The following is a 23385-nucleotide window of genomic DNA, read 5'->3' as shown; positions in this document are numbered from 1 at the left end:
CGCGGGGTCTGCAGCCAGCCAGTGGTGGGCAACTCTTTGGCTCGCTACCCGGGCAGTCGTCTCAGCTCCCGACACACGCTGGAGATATCCCGAGGCGAGGGCCACAGATTTGGACGCCAGATCATGGGCACTTGTTCGTTGCCGTGATCTCAGCCATGCTGGTGAGAAGAAGGATGCAGCTGTCCGCCTACAGCTCACACCGAGTGGCGCTGAGTCGGCAGGGACGCAGACCGCTGAGCCAACTCCCGGCATCCTGACGACTATGCAACTCCGCTGGCTTTCAAGGCTGGCTCAACACAGCATTGCATTACACGGACCACTGGGATGCTTCCGCAGGATTGTGGGGCCCTGTGACACAGAGCAAGAGGAACGAGGGCACTGTAGCTAAAAAAAATAAATCGCTTGGAAAGTTCTCACGGTGTTTTAATACGGCACATTGTACCTCCTTGCACCTGTCCACTACATTTGGTGTCTCCACTCATTACATTTGGTGTTAGAATAGCGGATGTCATCTGTACAGTACGACGTTTGAGCCCACTGCCTGCATAACGGTCACAAGATGTGGTGAGTTTTGACTTGTTTTCTTTCGAGTATTGGATGTTCCCTTGCCTTTTTTTTGTTTTGTTTTTACGAGTATGGCTTCTGGCAATCCACATTTTAGATGTTTTGCATAGGCATATTATAATTATAATAATAATTATTATTTTGTCAGAATAAGTGTTAGTGTTTGGGGCAGTAAGATTTATTATTTGTTTTTTTTTGTGGTTTATGATGATACTGAGTATGGCGATACGGAGCTGTAGGAAGTCAGGTTATTCTTGTACTTAAATGTTTGTTTCAGGACTAACTGAGAATGAAAGCAACCTAGTGGCAGTGTTAGGGACACAAGATGTGTTGGAACCAGAGACGGTATGGATTTTGTTGGAAAAAGTAGCACAATTGACAGCATACAATACGCAGTTGAGAAATGAATTAACATCTAGAAGTGAGCAGGAAACTGCATCTAATCAGTCGTTGTTGCCTAGGTTGCAGGAGATTGATCCAGCTGCCCCAAGTTTGATTGTTCCATTTTCTGGCAAGGCATCTGAGGATGTGCATTAGTTTTTGGAGGACTTGGAAACTTCAGCTGTGATGAAAGGTTGGTCTGTTGAACAGTTATTACATGTAGCCAAGATTAGATTAACGGGTGAAGTGAAGACACATGTAAGGTGTTCTGAGGCCTTAAGGAAAGTAGGACAGTTTAAGCAGCTGAAGGATGGGCTTTTACAAAGGTACATGAAACAGAATAATGCTTGCTACTTTAGGGAGAGGTAAAGTACAATGACAAAGAGGCAGGGGGAAACGATGGAGAAGTTTGCGGACAGGATAAAGGAAATTAATGAGTATACTTACAAGTTGGGTCAGAGCGATGAAGCGAATAGTGTTCTGTTGCAGGAGGCTAAGCACAGGGCACTTATTGTGTTTTTGAGGGCTACCGGCACAAATACATGGAAAGTGCATGAAGAGAATCCGAAACATTTGTATTCGGCTATTCAGCTGGCAATTCAATGTGAGGAAATAGACGTGGCAACAGGGGTACGCAAGAGGCAAACTCTGTTTACAGCGGGTATAAACTGTTATAAGTGTCGTCGTATGGGGCATGTGCAGAGGCACTATATCCAGTCACCAAGGAATAGAGGAAGGGGTGGAAATCAGCAGCATGGAGGATGGAGAAGTGGAGATAGGAGAGGTGGACAATCATTAAATGGCAGAGGGGGCCCAAGACTCACCTAAGGCAGCTCCCATTTAATTTCAATGCTACGAATACATATGCAGAGGTGGAATGTTCAGTGGTAGGATCCATAGGAACTAAAAGGTTTAAGATTTTGTTGGACACAAGGGTGCAAGTGTCTGTGGCTACTAGGAATATAATGGGACGAAGGAAGTTAGACCCACCACATTATAGGTTCCGTGGAGTGGGGGATAAGGAGGTCACGCCTTTGGGGTTGGTGACAGTTGACTTTTGAATAGAGAAAGTCTGATTTAATGCATGCGTGGAGGTAGTACCATGGGTAAGCGAGGGTTACGACATGATCCTAGGAGTAGATTTCTTGCACCAACATCATGTTAAAATTGACCTTGGACAACGAACTGTGGAACTTGGTGAAATGTTATTTCAGCTAGGGGAAACTGTTGTCATGCAGAGCTGTCATGAGGGATGTTCAATGTCATGAACAAACCAATTGAATCGCATACATTAGTATAAAGGTTTAATTCGCATGAGTGTGTGTCTAGTGGCACTGGGAAGTTGCTTTGGGTAAGTGTAGAGTTGAATCTACCTGTAGGTATGGTATGTTTTATTGAACCATTGGAGGAAATGAAGAAGTTTTGTGTTCACTGGGTTGTTTCGTGAAACATAATGTTGTACGTGTACAGGAGGGTAACGACAGGCAAGTAGTTCCCATGAACGTGGATAATTTTAGCGCTGTAGACGCGAATTTGAGGAAAGGAGTTTTAGTAGCAAATTTGGATGTGGCAGATGACGAAGACTGGTGTTCGAGAGGTAGGCGAAGTGATCAACCACTAACTGCTGATAGAACTGCATTGCGTGACAAAATAAAGCATTTGAAAGGAGGTGAAAAAGAGCATATGGAAGAATTATTGTGGGAATTTAAGGATTTGTTTTTCCACAAGGGCCGTTGCCAGTAGCTCCATTAGTTCAACATAGGATACCAACAGGGAATGAAGCACCTGTTTACCATAAACCATACAGAATAACGAGGTATTTGCAGTCGATTGTGGAGGATTTCATTGATCAGCAGCGTGCAGACGGTATTATAGGGCATAGTAATAGTTGCTAGGGAGCGGGCATTGTTATTATGCCTGAAAAATCTATGGATGGAACTAAGAAATACAGGTTCTGTTGTGACTACCGATACCTCAATAATAAGACAGTAATGGACGCATACCCCATTCCAAACATATCGGAGACTTTGGATCACTTAGGACAGTACTGGTACTTTTCGACGATGGATAAGTGGTTATCATCAGTTAGAGGAGGCTCCAGAGGATCGTCCAAAAACTGCTTTCTCTACACCTGGAGGCCATTACCAGTACATTATAATGCCATTTGGTTTGAAAAACGCTTCAGCAATGTTTCACAGTTTGCTAGACATTGTCTTTTGGATGACATTATAGTGTTTTCAAGTAGTGTGGAGCAACATAGACAGCAGTTAAGGGATGTCTTTATGAGGTTAAGAGCAGCTCGTTTGTCATTGAGCCTGGAGAAGTGTCATTTTGCATTAGAAGAAGTAAACTATTTGGGTCATATTATCAGTAAGGACGGAGTATGAACAGATCCGAGGTTGGTACAGGCTGTAAGGGATTTTCGGGAACCAAAATCAGTTAAGGAAGTGCAGTCATTCATCAGAAATTGCATTTATATTGAAAGTTCATGTAGGGTTTTGCAGATTTAGCACAGCCGTTGATGTGATTGTTATGAAAGGGTGTGAAATTTGAGTGGACAGAAGAGAGTCGGAAAGCGTTTGACAAACTGAAAGAAGTCTTTAACTTCATGCCCGGTTCTTGTGTTTCCAGATTTGGAAAAGGAGTTTATACTAGCATGTGATGCATGGAATCAAGCATTAGGGTGTGTTTGTAGTCAGGAAATTGATGGGAAAGAACATCCTGTAGCCTATGTGTCTAGGCAGTTGAATGCTGCAGAGAGGAATTACTCAGCAACTAAGATGGAGATGCTTAGCGTAATCTATGGAATCACATATTTTAAATGTTATTTATATGGGAGAAGATTTCGGGTAGTTAAAGATCATGCTGCATTGAAGTGGTTGTTGGGGTTGAAGGATCTGTCCACTAGAGACACTAGATGGGCTGTGAGGCTTAGTGAATTTGACTACGAGGTGGTGCACAAGCCTGGGAATAAGCACGGTAATGCGGATGCACTAAGTTCAAAGGTGGCAAAAGTAGAAGTCATGACCTAGCAGTATGGCAGAAATTACACGACGCGGATAACAGTTGTAAATTGTATCAGACACAGCCACAATTTAATATGTACGACAGTCTTCTGTGCAGGGAAATGAAGTTAGGGCCAAGGGTAGAAGTGTCAGCGAAGCTGAGGGATGAAGTTTTAAAGGAAGCACATGATCATGTGTTATCTGGTCTTGGAGGGTGTAGAGGGATCAATAGGAGAGTAGTGGAGAGGTATTGGTGGAAAGTTAGGAAAGTAGATGTGGATCAATATGTCAAGAATTGTATGCCATGTGCACAGAGAGCAGATTTGAGCTGGAAACAGATACAGCTACAATGATTACCGGAAGCAACATGTCCATTCTCTTTGCTGGGGATTGATGTCTTAGGAACTTTTAGACGAACACCATCACGGAACAGATTCATTCTCACAATAATAGACCATTTTTTGAGGTATCTGGCGATGGTGGCATGCCAAATCATCAGGCAGCAATGGTTGCGCAGTTGTTAGTAACCAATTGGATTTTGAAGTTTGGTGTACCAGAGACAATAATTACTGACCAAGGGACCAACTTCATATTGGACTTAATGAAGGAACTGTGTAAATTGTTGAATGTAAAGAAGTTGAGGATGAGCGCCAACGGAAGGACAGAATGGGTACACAGAACTATCAGGAAGATGCTGAGTCTTTATGTGGATTCTCATCACCATCAGTGGGACGAGTATTTGAAGCATGTTGTATGTGCATACAATGCAAAAGTCCATGCAAGTACCGGTTTGTCTCCATATGAGGTAGTGTAGGGTGAAAGATGCCATCACCATTTCATTTGGTGAAGCTACAGAAAGGAAGGGCTGGTGAATCTGTACGTCAGTTCGTGAGAACAATTTGGGATGTTTGGAAATGGGTAGAAAAGGCAAATACGAAGGCTTTGGAAAGGCAGGAAGATGAAGTGATGTGGAAAGGAAGTTTACCACAATATTGAGTGGGGCAATGGGTAATGCTATCCAGCCCCTATACGCTCAAAGGGAAAACGAAGAAGTTCCTCATGAGGTATCAAGGGCCACACCAAGTTGTTGAAACCACATCCCCCATTAATGTTAAGCTTCAGTTGCCAACTAGAACAACAATAGTACACATCGGGTGGTTACGGCCATTTAAGGGTTGCCTGGATGTTATTCCAGGCATGTCACAGGAAGGAAAGAGGAAGAAATAGAGAGTGAAGAGAGGTGCTAAGCACAGAGAAAACCTCGACGATAGAGTACAGCGTGAAGTACTGTATGCTTTTCAATCTAGAAAACAGTAGCGTGTTTGTACTTTTTGTTGTTTTTCTGGTTATGTATCATTGGGTTTGCATAGATTAATTAGGCATTGTGTTTTATATGTTTTCGAGTATTCTGTGCCTGCTAGGGGCAGCAGTCTTTTTGAAGAGGGAGGAAGGGTGATGGTGATCCCTGTCCTCAGGTCACTGAAAAGGGAAGTGCAGCGTCTGACATATGTGGAGTGTTGTTGGAGGAGAGATCAAACGCAGTTCTGAAAAAATAAATGCATCGGAGTAAATTATGCGGCAAAGCTGTAATAAGTGTGTGTTGAACGATGTCAGAGTCGTACGATTTCCTGTTTAAATTTTTGGTTATCGACAGTGCTGGATCAGGAAAGTTGTGTTTATTGCACCATTTCATATAATGTAAATTTAAGGATGAAAGTAGTCACACAGTCAGTGCCATTTTGGATCAAAAATAGTGAATGTCGGAGGAAAATCTGTGAAGCTACAATACTGGACACGTGCACAGTGCAGTTCTTTCTAGCCAGGGGGAAAGGAATAGACTGTCCAAGGGACATTGTTGGGCCCAAATTGAGCTTGCAACAGATCGGGATGCGTTGGATCTTCTCCACCTGTAAGAATTTGATAATAGTAACAAGTTCTTTTGAGCGGGGAATATTTGCAGAATCGAAACTTATAGAGCTCAATGGAACTAAGTGTAACATAATAGGACCACCCTTCCACCTGCCAGCATCAATTTCAGGAGTCACGCAATTGAATGTTATGCAGCCACAGCTGTACTGGCCAGAAGCCACTTTAGAGTTTTTGCCAGGGCGGAATGTGACCTTGTTAAATCAAACTCTGGAACCAGGTCTATTGAGCTTTGTAAACCAGTTCATTTTAAAGCAAGAGGGGTGCAGATCAGCCGAACAGCTTGTTCAACATGTCGCTCATTATAGGGAAAGGCAGCTTCAAATAATGATCATTTTGCACACCTCTGTGCCAAGTATCATTGCAGCCTTAACTTTGTTATGTGTTGTTTTCTTTCTGATCAGGTGGAGAGCTAATTCCAAAAGGGAACCAAGGGTAGTCCAAGTCCCAGTGGATTGGATACTGAGGGCATGAAACGACTAGGTAAGGGTTTGATCGAGCAATGGTTGTCCAATAAAGAATTTTTACATTTTGTTTCATGTCATGGTTTTAAGAGGGCACTAGACCACATTTAAGTTTTCTAGTAGTAAGGAGATATGCCATAGGTGTCAACCCAAACAAGTTAAGAGCTAGTTAAGGGTCGACCTGGGGACCAGGTCTTTCCGAAGAGGGATATAATGTAGCGGCATCGCTGTTTAGGATAGCGAAATTTAGTTTTGTGCGATATTCCAAGTGCAAGTCACAGCCAGGTGCAGGCCAGATTGCAATGAGTTATGCATACCAGCAGTTTCAGAGGCAAATAGAAGCCACAGGGCCGTGGAACTGCCGGAGAAGGCACAAACAGCAGTTTGCATGGCGCAAGTCCCAGGCAGAAGAAGGCCACTGACCAGCACAGCGTTTATGTGTACATGACTCAAAGCGGCGTGGTTGACATAACAGAGGCGCACAGCCGAGTATAAATAGGTGCCATTTTTGAATGAGATTGATTCAAGTGTGGCAGCTCTCCTGGACAGCGGGGCGTGTCACACCACTGGGCTATACGCAGCAACAGATGGGGCATCCCAGTCCATGGTGGGTCATTGGTTCGACCCTCTGAGGCTGACGTGGGGTCCACGGCCAGCCAGCGGTGGGCCACTCTTCAGCTTGCTACCACGGTCAGCTGTGTTGGCTCCCGACACTCTCTGGAGACATCCTGAGGTGAGGGCCGCAGATTCGGACAATGGATCAGGGGCACTTGTTCATCGCTGCAATCTCAGCCGTGCCGGCGAGAAGAAGGATGCAGTTGGCTGCCTGCAGCTCACACCGAGCGGCACTGAGTCGGCAGGGACGCAGACCGCTGAGCCAACTTCTGGCATCCTGACGATGGTGCAACTCCGCTGGCGTACCAGGCCGGCTCAACACAGCACTGCGTTACATGGGCCACTGGGGCGTTTCCTCAGCATTGCAGGGCCCTGTGACACAGAGCAAGAGGAACAAGGGCACTGTAGCTAAAAAACAATAAATCACTTTGAAAGTTCTTGCCGAGTTTTAATACGGCACATTCTACGTCATTGCACCCATCCACTACATTTGGTGTCTCCAACCACTACACTACAATATTGTCATTGAGATCATTTACCTTGTATCACCCTTCTAGATATTCCTTCCACCTTTCAACTTTTCCTTCTTTGTTACTAGCTGTACAAATATCAGTAGCACAGATGGCTATATGTGCTCCCAATATTTAACAGCTGTTTCTCTTTTATTCTGATGTTCCTATCTAACATTTCTCTTTCTCATAATTATATTTGTTTCTACAGCTTTGCATTTCTCCTCCATCTGTTCGTGCCTTGTCATTTTGCACTATCTGCCACTCTTGTTATTTATATGTCTGTATTCAATTCTGCCTGCTTCATTTGCTGTAATTTTATACTTTGTTTGTTAAATTCTATATGGCATTTGTCATATGATGATTTCTGTTGAGTTTAGTCTTTTTGCTTATCTGATCCTCTACTGTGTTCACAATGTTGTCTCCCATAGCTACCCAATCATCTTCTGTTGTACTCGTTTCCCCTATTTCAATCAGTCTTTGCCTAATTTTCCATTTGAAGCTCTCATCAACCTGTGGTCCTTTTGTTTATCCAAATCCCATCACCTTATTTGTCTATCTTTATCCAGTTTCCACCTGCAGTCACAATCAATGAATTATGTGCAGAGTCCATGTTTGCCTCTGGAAATGTTTTGCTGTTTTAAATCTGGGTTTGAAATCTCTGTTTTATGATTGTATAATATATTGAGAATACTCCAGTGTCTTCTGGTCTCTTCCATGCATATGCCCTTCTTTCATGATTGTTAAACTAAGTGATAAGAGTTATTAAGCTGTGCTCTGTACAGACGTATACTAAGTGACTTCCTGTTTGATTCCTTTTGCCGAGTCCAGGTTCTCCTACTAGAGGCCCTTCTCTTCGTCTTCCTGCTATTGAATTCCAGTTCCCCATCCCAATCAATTTCGCTCTCTCTCTCTCTCTCTCTCTCTCTCTCTCTCTCTCTCTCTCTCTTTCTCCCCTCTCTCCCTCTTTCTCCCCCGCCCTCAATTTTTAAAGAAACACACTGCCATTTGTCTTTTTTGTTGTTTATTTTAGTACAACCCAGGTTTTGGCTTTTATGTCATTTTCAAGTATTTGCTAAAAGCAAAAATTGCATAAAGGCAGACCACGTAAAATTTCAAAAGATATAAAATGTCTTAAACAATGAATGTAAAACTGGTGTATAATTACCAAATATGTCATATTTAGCAAAAACAGGCTTATATTGGTAAATAAAAGATGAGCACCTGTCCTTAAAATATAATGATAGTAAAATGAAATAGTATAAGTAATAGAACAACTGAATCTTAAAATGACAAAGTGTCATAGATATATGACTATTAATGTTAAATATCTTCAGACTAGATATAACTATCTCTGGGGTCGCACTGTGCACCATAATCTTTGCAATAAACATGTATACAGCAGATGTCAACAAGTGTAAATGAACCTACATTAAGTTGAATGAGGAACTAGAGTTTAAAAGGAAATAAAATTCAAGGACAGTGAATTATGTGTAAGAATATCATAAGTGCCATTGGTAATACAGAATATGAAAGTTATCAATAGGAGTTAAAATGGCATGGGGGCCATGGGTGGTGGTAAATGGCTGCTGGCTGAAGAGGGATGAGAGGGATACAGGAATATACATTGTTGAGCCAAGACTTATAATAAAATTAAGAAAAATCGAGATGGTTAACAGAGTAATTAAGAGAGAGAGAGAGAGAGAGAGAGGAGAGAGAGAAGAGAGAGAGAGAGGAGAGAGAGAGAGAGAGAGAGGGTTGGGTTTGGAATAAAATATACAGGGGGTGGCGGGGGGCAGCAATGTCAAAGGGCAATAGCAAGATGGAGAAGTGGGGGAAGCAGTGTTAGAGGTGGTTATAGAAGGGTATATGTAAGGGATGGGGAGGGTGGGGGTGTATAAAATGACAATAGGGATATGAGTGTATATTTGATTAAATGGTGAAGCAGGAAAAATCAAAATGAGAGTGAAGAGGTGGGAGAAAGTTGGAATAGTGGATGGTGGTTTGTGGTGGTGGTGAAACTTCAAAGAGCCTACCCCAACATAATGGGCAAGCAGTTGAAGGCTGAAAGGGAGAGGGGTGGGGGGGTTAAAAAGAGATTGTGGTATATGATAACGAACAAAGCATTGAGGAACGGGGGGGGGGGGGGGGGGGGGGGGGGGGGGGGAGGTGCGGATGGGTGGGGAAGGATAGTAATCCATTAGATTAGTCTGGTATAGTAATGCTGGCAGACTGGAGAACAGGGGATGAGAGAATGGGAGAGAGACCAGAAGATGGGGGGGGGGGGGGGGGATTTGGGATGGGGTAGGGGTGTGGGATGGGTGGGGGGTAGTGCAATATTTATGAAATGTAGTAAAAGTAGGAAAATTTTATATATTCTTATGTAAATGCCTTACAATTGTATAAAATACTGTAGTTGCCCCTTGGAAGAATAAAGCATCTAATGAAAGCCACTTTGGTGTTACATAGCATAAATACATTAGTATATGTGTACCACCTATCTTAATCACAATAGATACAGATCTTATTTATTACAAGGATGTAAACTAAGCACAGGGAGATTACAGAATTTCTAGCATATTAAGTTAACCTTGTCTTGACTTACAGGCCATTTAGATGAGATTTGCATCATTTTTGCGTTGTGGACATAAGAACAATAGTGAGCTGGACTGGAAGGACATGTAGTATTAGAAGTAGAGGTTAGAGGAGGAGGGTGAACGGGGGGTTAAAAACTGTGTGGGGAGTAGGAAAGTTGGGGAGCTAAGGGGGCATAAATATTGCACTGTGCCTGAAATCTCATGTTTTCCATCCATCTTTGACCTCCATTCATCTCATCCACCCCCCCCCCCCCCCCACTTGTGTCTCTCTCTCCCATTGTCTTGTCCCCTGCTAGTATTATTATATCAGCCTAATCTAATGGAATACTAATGCTTCCCCACCCAGCCACCCTCCCCCCTCTCCCCCATTCCTCAATGCTTTGTTTGTCATTAGATATCACAGTCTTTTGTCACCCCTCCTTAACCCCCCCCCCCCCCTTTGAGCCTTCAACCACTCGCCTATGATTAGGCCCATTGCAGTTTCTTGCCCCCACCCCCCCAATACACTAGCCCAACTTACTCTCACCTCTTCACTCTCATTTTGATTTTTCCTACTTCAACATTTAATCAAATATGCAGTCATATCCCTACTGTCATTTTATTCAGTCTCTCTCCCCATCCCAGTATTTGATTTCAAATCCATATCTCACTTAATTGCACTGTTAACCATCTTAATTTTCTTCTAAGACTTGGCTCAACGATATACATTACTGTATCTCTCTCATCCCTCTTCAGCCAGCATCCATTTACCACCCTCCCTCCTCCACATTTTCGACTTCTATTGTTAGCTTTCATATTGTGTATTATTCTTATGTGTTATTCACTGTCTTTGAATTTTATTTATTTATTTTTCCTTTTAGATTTTATTTTGTCATCCAACTCAATGCATGTTCACTTACAGTAGTTGACGATCTGATGTATACATGTTTATTGCAAAGATTATTGTGCACACTGCTACCTCAAAGATAATAATATATAGTCTGAAAATATTTAAATGGAATATTTATTCCAGTGAGATGGAATTTTGTAAAATTAACCCTAAGGGACTGAAATGGATATTATTGTAATATTGGGGAATGCGAAATGATGTAATCCAAGAATCAATGCCTAAAGAATCAATGCCTAAATAATTTAGTCTAGAGATATGCAATTTGAGTGGAACGTTCTTCGTGTGGTATAGACACCTACTAAGAAAGAATTTTTCAAAGTTCAACTCCTATGCAGAACAGCTGAGAGTTAAAGTTTTGTTGGCATATCAGTGTCCATTTTACATAATTGTTTCTAGAAACATGAAATTTTGAAGAAACATCTATTATGCAAATTAAGTACTCACTAAGAAAGGATTTCCAAAATTCAATCCCTAAGGGGGTGAAATAGCTTTTCAGTTTTTTTGCATGACTGTGGTTCAAGACTCAGCCTAAACTAATGGCTCTAGAAACACGAAGCATCGAAGACACATTTATTATATATTGTAGTAGCTAATGGGACAGTTTTTTAAAATTTCAACATCTAAGGGGCAAACTGGTTTCGAAATACATATTAACATTCAATTCCACAGGTTAATGCATCAGGGAATTAATCGATAATGTGTGTTGCGTTGCCCCATAAAAGCAAATAATTTACATAGCAATGCGTGTAGGCAACATGCAGTAATGAAATGAAAGGAGTCATCCTCTAGATGTATAAAGAACTTTTCTACAGAGAACTAGTGTAAAAAGTCTAATATGTTAATGTATGCTAATAAAATAGTACTTGGTCCTTTTTTTGTCAGTAAAAGCCTTTAACCGTTAGATACAGAGACAAATAGGTGGAGACTTGGAACATTTAACAAATGAGTTCTTCAGTGTATGACTAGCTAATATTTTCTAATTTTTACAATTGCACTTGGTATACTATGACTTCTTGTCTCACTGTCCACTCATGATACATGAGCCAGTATTACTCTACCCCACAATTCCCGTACAAAAAGCAATGGTGTTGCACAATCCTTTTTAACTTAAGAGAAATTTTGTAAAATCGGTCCCAAGGGAATATATGTTTCATTGTTGGTAGAAAAATTCAACTCCAAGTTTCAATCTGCCCTTGATAGTTTATCTTCCAGAAATCATTTTGGACACATAATTAATTTCCCCATTTCAGTTGATTTATAATTCTTATTTACTGCTACTAATATTGCTACATCCCACACCATAGAGCCTGTCTTTTTGGTAAACAGGTTTAACCCAAAAGATCTCAGAATTATAAGTTTTTGGTTTTAGGCAACATTTTGTGTAGGGCGTTATGTGAGCCCCACTGATTTCAAAGAGTGGCACATGTTGTTTATGAATATGCAAACTTTGTTGAAACAGCATGGAAAGACCTGATTTCACTGTTTATTGTGTATTTGAATTGTTGCTTATTAATTAAAATCACGTCTTATGCATTTCTTCCAACTTGTGTAATATTGAAACTACAGAACAGGTAAAACGTGTCGCAGTGTTTCACACAGCACCTTATACTTGATGGTAAGAAATATGGATTCATTCTTTCATTCATTCATTCAGTCAGTCAGTCTCTCAATCCGTAAATACCACCAAGAAGGAGAATGTTCAGAGATGTGAAAAAAATCAAAATATATGCTTTAAAAAATACAGATAGGCCATGGAAGTATATCTGTATAAATGTACTATATTACACTGTATTAATAATAAACTATAAGTATACTGCTTAATGCTATTTGTGCTTATGTCAGGTAAATGTGAACTTGACAGATTATAGGGAAAGCCACTACTTCACAAAAAGCTGGTGTTTAGTCTATTATATAAAAGAGCTGCTATTTATCTTGTGCTGGTTGCGTAATATTTACATGATTACATTGCTAGTTGCTTCCACCCAGGTGTATATTGAGGTGACATTCTCTTAGCACTAACCACAAATACTATTTGTTTTGGAAACAGGAAATCAGCGCACTCAACAAACTTTACAGCTTGAACCTTTTGTCTGTGAGGAAAATTAAAACAAGAAGACTACAAGGGAACACCAGTGACTCTTGAAGATATGAAATGCCATATAGTATGGCCCTATGCTATGATAGTAGTGGTGGTGGTGGTGGTGGTGGTGGTGGTGGTAGTAGTAGTAGTAGTAGTAGTAGTAGTAGCAGTAGGAGTAGTAATATTTGTCTATAGGTCTCTATTATAAGGTTATTGGATATGTCTTGGTATTACAATTTAAGAACAACAAAAATAAAATAATTCATGTACACATTTGCAGACATACAGGTTTAGTATGACAAGGATGGGGCAGGTAGTCAGCCATGGCATTACAGGCAACTCTGTTTAAAATAGTGCTACCTCATTCAGTTTACCCCTAGTGTACAATACAGTTTTACAAATAAAATGATAAAAGTCTAGATGAACTTCAACATGCAATATTTTCTGTCCAGATGTGCTTTATAGCATCAATGCTCAAGATTAACATACTGTGTTGTGACAATTGTATTAAGAAACACAATAACAATACCTAAGTTATGTGTTTGCTTCCATAGGGCAGTAAGCTGTATTTTTGTTATTTTGTTGCTATTTGATCAAGTTCCACACATGCTATACCACTGAACTGCTCTTTAAAGGTTCATTACAATGCCACAGGGAAGAAAACAAGGTTGGTGTCATAATTTGCCAGCTATAAATGTTAAGAATTACTTGCGTAAATCAAAGAATTCACCTCATTGTTGACTTTAACATAGAGTAAAGCACACCTCAATTTCATTACTCATTCTGGAAACATTTCTGGTGGCCTGTCTTTGCTTCCTCACCCTGTATATTTACTACAGATATGTGGTAACACACTCTTTCTACATCTACATCTATTTCTGCAAGCCACACTAAGGTGCATGGGAGAGGGTATGTCCCATTGTACCAGTTATTAGGGTTTCTTTCTGTTCCATTCATGTATGGAGCTCAGGAAGAATGATTGTTTGAATACCTCTGTGCATGCAGTAATTATTCTAATCTTATCCTCACGATCCCCGTGTGAGTGATAAGTAAAGGTTGTAGTACATCTCAAGAGCAATCATTTAAAGCTGGTTTTTGAAACTTTGGCAATAGACTTTCTTGGGATTGTTTACACCTGTCTTCAAGAGTCTGCCAGTTCAGTTCCTTCAGTACCTCTTGGCACTCTCCCATGGATTAAACAAACCTGTGACCATTCATGATGCCCTTCTCTGTATATATTCAATATCCCTGTTAGTCCCATCTGGTATGAGTCCCACACACTTGAGCAATATTCTAGAACTGGTCACACAAGTGATTTGTAAGCAATCTCTTTTGTAGACTGATGGGACTTCCCCAGTATTCTACCAATAAACCGAAGTCTACCACCAGATTTATCCATGACTGAACATATGTCATCATTCTCTGCACAGTATTCATATCCCTAGAAAGTGTTATGCCCAGGTATTTGTATGAGCTGGCCAATCTGGCAGTGACTCATTGATATTATATTCAAAGGATACTACATTTTTTTGTTCTGTGAAGGCGAAATTTTGTATTGATGAACTTTTAGAGCAAGTTGCCAATCTCTGCACCATGTTGAAATCTTGTCAAGGTCTGACTGAATATTTAGACAGCTTCTGTCAGACAGCAGTTAATTATAGAAAACTGCCTCTGCAAAAAGCCTGATTTTACTAGTAATATTGCCTGCAAGGTCACTAATATACAATAGGAACAGTAAGGTTCCCAACACACTTCCTGGGCACACCTGAAGTTACTTCTACATCTGACAATGACTCTCCATCCGAAATAACACACTGTGTTCTCCCTACCAAAAAGTCCTCAGTCCAGTCACAAATTTCACTTGATACCCCATATGACCATACTTTTCACGATAAGTGTAGGTGTGATACTGAGTCCAATTCTTTTCTGAAATAAAGAAACACTGCATCTATCTGGTTGCCATCCAAAGCTTTCAGTATGTCATGTGAGAATAGTGCAAGTTGGCTTTCATATGATCTGTGTTTTCAAAATCCATGCTGGCTGGCATTGGGGAGGTCATTCTGTTCAAGATACCTTATTATGTTTGAGCTCTATAGACTCATTTTTGTGAGAGCAGGAAAGTCAAACAGACAAAATGAGGGAACCAGAAATGGAATATGAAAGATAGTTGATAATTACTTAAACCCCATTGGCATTGGTAGTCATAAGATTTGATAAAAGGAAATATACACTGTCTGACAAAAAAAGCGAAACACCAAGGTGATAGGATGTCAGTGTAACTTCATAAACATGCAAATCACCAGTGACCATGCTGCTGCTGCTGCTACTACTACTACTACTACATTTACTGGTGGTGGTGGTGGTGGTGGTGGTGGTGGTGGTAGTAGTAGTAGTAGTAGTAGTAGTAGTAGTGGCAGATGGTAATTGGTTGAGGGAAGTGAGTTGAATATAGTGAGAAACATAACTAATTATAAATAGTGTTAACTGTTTGATTTTCAGCAGCAGAGAATGATAGAAAATGATACCTAACTGTGAACAGTTATTGGTACCAGCAGAAATTGCATGCAGAACAGCACTGCAGTAGTCATAGTAATATTAGTGTGATAAAAGCTGGAATAGAAATATGGCACAGTTAGAGTTATAAAGCAGTATGATTAGTGAGCAATCATAAATTAAATTTTAACAGTTCGCCATCAGTATCTTCCAAGATAGAGGATTGGTACATTAATAAATGAATAAACAAATAAGATAATGATATCTGATGTGCAGTGGAACTGCTGTTTTTTGAAAGAGAGTATATTGATCTATTCTATAAAACATATAGTAAGTTTTGAAGATAAGTTACTTGTATACCTCATATTTATTTCCATCCACAAGCATACTTGTAGGTGAAGTTTTGGCAGTGCTAGCTGGTGTGGACTGGGGCAGTGAAGGCTGATTTGTATTTACTGCACTAGTAGATGCTAATGCTTGAAATGGCACATTGTTATTTGCCAAACCTGACAGTAGATTCATCATGTTCTGCAAGTTTTGCTGGTGTAGCTGTTGTAGATGCTGTAACTGCTGCTGTAGCAATGTGCTGACCTGAGCAGTCCCTGTTAAATAAGAAGAGTATGTGAACAATAAAGTGACAATTCTTTAAATTTGTCTTTTCTTTGAATGTGATATGATACATATGTGATTTTTTTAACATTGTCATCTTCTTATGAAAAAAATTAAAACGTATCCATACCTGGGCTTTCTTAACTGCCCATGAGACTGTTTGGCAGTATTATAATTTTACTGCCTAAAGAATATATAATGCTGTACATTCAATTAGAACAGTCACTATTAAATGCAACAGCCACAGGTATAATTAATAAATTCATTCATCATATTCTGTAGAGCCCATCAAGAAGAACAACCGTCAAGCCCGTCAAATAGGTAATGACCTAAGATACCAACCTTGGTTGTACACTATATTAACAATAAACTATCATCACTCTGCTAAATACAATTTGTGACTGAAAATGGTGTAGTGCTTGAAACGGAACATTTGACAGAATACAGAAGGAGTATTAAATAGCCAAGGTGGAGTAATCTCTATAATATACTAATGGCATGACCAATGCACTGTGAATGGACCCTATTGAGCACAATAATTGGCTGGCGGAAATCTTGGCCAGAATTAAAGTTTACAAATTACAAATTAAATGTAACATGTCAAATTTCAGCCTATGTTGGAGAAGAGGAATTATTATCTTTAGTATAACTTAGAAGAAGCCTTATTAGTATTTTTGAGACTTACACCAATAAGGCACAAAAACTACACAAATAAAAAATGCTGCTGTCATCAATAATGGTGCCCCTCATGAACCATGCACCTTGCTGAGGTCAGGTGGCTTGCATGAATTAACGATACAGACAGCTGTACTGTAAGTGAAACCACAATGGAGGGGTTTCTGCAGAGAGATGAGTGCAACCCATGCTTCCTGAAAATGAGCAGCAGCCTTTTCAGTAGTTACAGGGACAATAGGCCTTGTTACATTAGCCATCATGACATTAGTGGGCTGTTACTGCAAATGGACTGTAGCAGAGCTTGATATTAAGTGCACAGACAACATTTTGCACTTCTGTCTTTTAGATGGACCATAATCTTCGACTTTATATGCAATGACCAACAAGTGACACAGGATATGATTCTACCCAAACTAATACTTTTTGCTTTTAGTAACTTTTCTGATAAGCTCACTTTCTGCACACACATAAAAATCCAAACCAAGTGTTCTGGCTGTATTTTGCTGGCCAGTGCTTGGCATTATAGTGCTCTCAGCCTTTTCCTGGGTATCCAGGGTATATTGGTGAGCCAGCTGTCTTGCTTCTTCAGTCTTGATGATGATGTGTGTCACATAGTCATCCAGGATACTGTCTGATAGAAGTAGGTACTGTGAATCCCTATGGATAGGGAAAATCATCCATTAATTAGTTGTTGAAATTATGGTGAAAACTTCCAGCTGTCTTTTATTTTGCTCAGTGCTAGTAGTTTCAGTCTTAGACCATCTTCAAGCTTAGCAGGCTGCAACAGGACATCCTCCTCTAGCATTACTTTTTCTCAACAGTAGTTATTGATACCAGTATTATTTTTCAAATTTTGGACAGTCAATATTATCTCCGCTGCTTTTCTGAAAACTTTCATATTATTTTATATATAATATGTTATATTTTAAGATAAAATTTATGGAAAGGAATTACTTTACTTTCGATGTTACGATTGATGAGTGTACAGTAATTATTATTTTTTTATTAGAAACAATTTAAATTATGAATTATTTGGCACACTTGAAATTACTGTTATTAATTACGCAATCTAGATCTATTTACTAAATTTATTTCTGGATTCATTTATGAAATAATAATTAAAATTAATAGAAATTCATTTATCAAGAAAAATTGTAAACCCTTTGGAATATGGTTACTACTGCAGAGAAAAGTAGTAGTAAGCATGCCTCTGATGTGATTGTTCAAATTTTTGCATTTTGGTTGAACAATGTAATTTTGACTTTGTTAATGTGAAAATTCAGAAGACTGTATGATATGCTGAAATGTGACAAAATATATCAAAGTACCAACTAAAATTCTGCAACAACAATCTTCAAATTTATTTAGATCAATTCAACCATGAGGACCTGAAATGTGAGAATTTCTGCTTCAAGAGTCAGACCGCTAGATAAGAAGAACTAGAGCCAACACTACATGAAAAGCTAGGTAAACAAGAAAGTTAATCGTAATCTTTGCTCCTCTCAAATTTTTCTTAAAGGACTTTGCTTATTGTGGACAATAACTGGAATTAGGAAGGAGGGGGTAGATTACAAGTGTGGGGGCTTGGCTGGGATCAATAGGCTAATAATGAAGGTTTTTCTGTTGTAGAAATTGCTTTATTTCATTGATTTTTGAAATTTATGTATGAATAAATTTTTGATCATATGGAGCCAGCAAAGGATCTTTATACCAATAGTAATAATGTACGAGGGTTGAATGAAAAGTAATGCCTCCACCTTTGTTAATTTTGTTTGGATGGGAATATTTTAATAAATAAAATGCAGAAATGATCCTTAGAATGTGATCTTTAATTACCAATATTCACTTTTCCACATAATCACCAGCCAGTTGGATACATTTCTGCCAACATGAAAAAGTTTTCTGAAGGCGTCATGGAAGAAGACGCCACAATCTCTCAGTTCTCTCAATGCGTTCACGCGCGCATGTGTGTGTGTGTGTGTGTGTGTGTGTGTGTGTGTGTATAAGCCACAAATTCCTCTCCTGTGCTAACCTCTTTATCTCAGAGTCGCACTTGCAACGTATGTCCTCAACTATTTGCTAGATATATTCCAACTATGTCTTCCTCTACAGTTTTTGCACTCTACAGCTCCCTCTAGTACCATGGAAGTCATTCCCTCATGTCTTAACAGATGTCCTATCACCCTGTCCCTTCTTATCAGTGTTTTCCACATATTCCTTTCCTCTCTGATTTTACACGGAACCTCCTCATTCCTTACCTTATCAGTCCACCTAACATTTGTCTGTAACACCTCATTTCAAATGCTTCAATTCTCTTCTATTCTGGTTTTCCCACAGTCCATGTTTCAATACCATACAATGCTGTACTCCAGACATACATTCTCAGAAATTTCTTCCTCAAATTAAGGCTGATATTTGATATTAGTAGACTTCTCTTGGCTGGGAATGCCCTTTTTGCCATTGCTAGTCTGCTTTTGATGTCCTCCTTGCTCCGTCTGTCATTGAGAAATCCTTAACTTCATCTACTTCATGACCATCAATCCTGCTGTTAAGTTTCTCACTTTTCTCATTTCTACTACTTCTCATTATCTACACCTTTCTTTGATTTACTCTCAATCCATACTCTGTACTCATTAGACTGTTCATTCCATTCAACAAATCGTGTAATTCTTCCTCACTTTAACTCAGGATAGCAATGTCATCAGCAAATCATATCATAGATATCCTTTCACCCTGAATTTTAGTTCCATTTCTGAACCTTTCTTTTATTTCAATCATCGCTTCCTAAATGTACAGATTGAACAGTAGGGGTAAAAAGGCTACAGCCTTCTCTTACACCATTTTTAATACGAGCACTCCGTTCTTGGTCGTCCACTCTTATTATTCCCTCTTGGCTGTTGTACATACTGTATATGACCCGTGTCTCCCTATAGCTTTCCCCTACTTTTCTCAAAATTTTGAACATCTTGAACCATTTTACATTGTCGAACACTTTTTCCAGGTCAACAAATACTATGAATATGTCTTGATTTTTCTTAAGTCTTGCTTCCATTATTAACTGCAATGTCAGAATTGCCTCCCTCATGGCTTTACCTTTCCTAAAGACAAACTGATCATCATTTAGCGAATCCTCAATTTTCTTTCCCATTCTTCAGTATATTTTTCTTGTCAGCAACTTGGATGCATGAGCTGTTAAGCTGACTGTGCAATAATTCTCACACTTGTCGGCCCTTGCTATCTTTGGAATTGTGTGGGTGATGCTTTTCCGAACATCAGGTGGTTTGTCACTAGAGTCATATATTCTACACACCAACATGAATAGTCGTTTTGTAGCCACCTCCCGCAATGATTTTAGAAATTCTGATGGAATGTTATCTATCCCTACTTCTTTTATGATCTGAAGTCCTCCAAAGCTCTGTTAAATTCTGGTTCTAGTACTGGAGCCCCTATCTCTCCTGTTTCTTCTTCTATAACATCAGACACATCTTCCCCTCATAGAGGCTTTCAGTGTATTCTTTCCACCTATCTGCTGTCCCTCGGCATTTAACAGGGAATTCCTGTTGCACTCTTAATGTTATCACCCTTGCTTTTAATGTCACCAAAGGTTGTTTTCACTTTTCTGTATACTGAGCCAGTCCTACTGACAGTCAGTTCTTTTTCGATTTCTTCACATTTTTCCTGCAGCTAATACATCTTAGCTTCCGTGCACTTCCTATTTATTTCATTCCCCAGCGATTTGTATTTCTCTATTCCTGAGTTTTCTGGAACATTATTGTACTTCCTCCTTTCATCGATCAATTGAAGTGTTTCTTCTGCTACCCATGGTTTCTTCACAGTTACTTTCTTTGTACCTATGTTTATGTTCCCATCTTCTGTGGTGGCCCTTTTTAAAGATGTCCATTCCTCTTCAACTGTACTGCCTACTGAGCTATTCCTTATTGCTGTATCTATTAGCCTTAGAGAACTTCAACCATATCTCATCATTCTTTAGTACTTCTGTACTTCTTTGTGTATTGATTCTTCCCGACTAGTGTCTTAAACTTCAGCCTACTCTTCATCACTACTATATTGTGATCTGAGTCTACATTTGCTCCTGCGTACACCTTACAATCCCTTATCTGATTTTGGAATCTCTGTCTGACCATGATGTAATCTTAACTGAAATCTTGCTGATCACCTGGCCTTTTCCAAGTGTACCTCCTCCTCTTGTGATTCTTGAACATAGTATTCGCTATTACTAGCTGGAACTTGTTACAGAGCTAACTTAGTCTTTCTCCTCTCTCATTCCTTTTTCCAAGCCAATATTCTCTGTAACATTTTCTTCTACTCCTTCCCCTACAATTACATTCCAGTCTACCATGACTATTAGATTTTCATATCCCTTTACATACTGTATTACCCTTTCAATATCCTCATTCACGTTCTCCATCTCTTCATCTTCAGCTTGAAACGTCGGCATGTATACCTGAACTAAGGTTGTCGGTGTTGGTTTTACTGTCTATTCTGATAAGAACTATTCTATCGCTGAACTGTTCACAGTAACACACTCCCTGCCCTACCTTCCTATTCATAGTGAATCCTACTCCCATTATACCATTTTCTGCTGCTACTGATATTACTCTGTACTCATCTGACCAGAAATCCTTGTCTTCTTTCAGTTTCACTTCACTGACCCCTACTGTATCTAGATTGAGCCTTTGCATTCCCCTTTTCAGATTTTCTAGTTTTCCTACCATGTTCAAGCTTCTGACATTCCACGCCCCAACTCGTAGAATGTTATCCTTCCGTTAATTATTCAATCTTTTTCTCCCTTGGCAGTCCCCTCCGGGAGATCCAAATGAGAGACTAATCTGGAATCTGTTGCCAATATAGAGATAGTTATGACTCTTCTGCAATTACAGGCCACATGTCCTTTGGATACACGTTACATGTCTTTAATGCTGTGATTTCCATTGCCTTGAAGCATAATGATGCCCCCCACAGATCGTCTTTCATTATTGGGAACAGGTGGAAGTCAAACGGTACTAAATCTGGACTGTATGGAGGATGCTGAACGGTGGTGAGATTCAGTCACTGATGTTCCGCTGTGGTGGCATGTGAAGTGTGTGGTTTGGCATTGTCATTCTGCAGGAAAACATTTCCCTTTTCCTTTTGGACCCTTGTTAGTCACTGTTTCAGAGTTCGCAGTGTTGTGATGTAACCCTCTGAGTTGATTGTTGTTACATGATCAAGGAAATCAACATGGATAACACCATCTGCATCCCAGAACACTGTGGCCATGATTTTTCCAGCTGAGGGCTGCATCTTGAATTTCTTTTTCTGGGGCAAGTCTTTGTCTCAATATTCCATAAACTGACGTTTTGTCTCCAGGTCATAATGGTGTACCCACATTTCGTCTCCTGTCTCAATTGATTGGGGAAAGGCATCACCTTCATTCTCATAATGCAAGAGGAGTTCTTGGCAAATTTCAAGTCTGTGCAGTTTCATTTCAGGAGTTGGTATCCAGGGTACCCATTGTGTACAGATCTTCCGATAGCCAAGCAAAGCAATAATACGACCCACACATTCTTGTGAAATGCGGATTGTGTTTGCAGTTTCCCTCTGAGTGATACAATGGTCACCCTGAATCAATCTGTCAACATTTTGCTTGTAAAACTTGGTGGTTGATGTCACAGGATGTCCAACTCTTTGTTTGTTGCGCAGGTCACATGTTCCTGCCTCAACATCTTTAAACTTACTTGCCCAACAATGCACAGTAGTCACATCAACACAGTCACAATAAACTGCTTTCATTCTCTGATGAATCTCCTTTGGGGTGGAACCTTTTGCTGTCAAGAATACAATGTCTGTACGTTGCTTAAATTGCATTGACCAACTGTCTGTGCAGGATTCCATACTTTACACTGTAACATCATAACCATTCAATGCTAAGGCTTCCTGCCAACTGGAGCTGTAGAGAAGACGCTATGGAACAAGCCAGTACCTGCTGCATACCAATGCTGCCAACTGTTGTATAGTTATGAAGGTGGAGGCATTACTTTTCAGTCAACCCTCATACTACCAATAATGATGGACACAATCAAATGAAAGTGAAGAGGAGTTTACAACTTCAACCAGGGACATCAATAAGGAAAGATAATGAAAGCTGAAGGATCCAGTCAGGACTTGTTTGAGCTGAGTGAAATTGTAGTCAGTAAAGAAACAGTAAAAACTGATCATTTTTTGTTAATTTTGGTAAAACTAGAGGAAATGAAGGCAGATAACAATAACAAATTTAGGGCAGTTACTCATCAGTTAATTAAAATAAGAACTGATAACAATAGCAAAATGGTACAGAGTACAAGATCAGATGGATCAACTTAGTAATCAAGTTGCAGAGTTAAAAAATGGGTTGTCAGAAGGGTTAAAAAGTGTGAATGAAAAAGTTTATCTTTTAGAAATAGAAGTATTGTTTTGGAAAATGTGTTTATAGCTGAGTCAGTGTAACCATCAAAGAGTGTTCATGACATCAGAGTTGAACAGAAGGCCGTAGTGGATGAAACCCAACAAAATATTGCCTGTATAAACAAAAAAATTTT

General features: G+C 39.7%; 1 protein-coding gene across 1 annotated transcript in view; it reads right to left on the bottom strand.

Annotated features, from left to right (window-relative positions):
* Positions 1-23385, bottom strand: part of LOC126268017 (uncharacterized) — a 182171-nt gene that overhangs the window by 11626 nt on the left and 147160 nt on the right. The window contains exon 3 of the mRNA XM_049973433.1: positions 15884-16125. Within this exon, the coding sequence (XP_049829390.1) occupies positions 15884-16125 (242 nt within the window). The remainder of the gene's footprint in view (positions 1-15883; positions 16126-23385) is intronic.

This window comes from Schistocerca gregaria, chromosome 1 (genome assembly GCF_023897955.1).
Source record: "Schistocerca gregaria isolate iqSchGreg1 chromosome 1, iqSchGreg1.2, whole genome shotgun sequence".
NCBI classification, from domain to species: Eukaryota; Metazoa; Arthropoda; class Insecta; order Orthoptera; family Acrididae; genus Schistocerca; species Schistocerca gregaria.
Note: the sequence above shows the minus strand (reverse complement) of the source record. Positions and strands in the feature narration are given on the sequence as shown.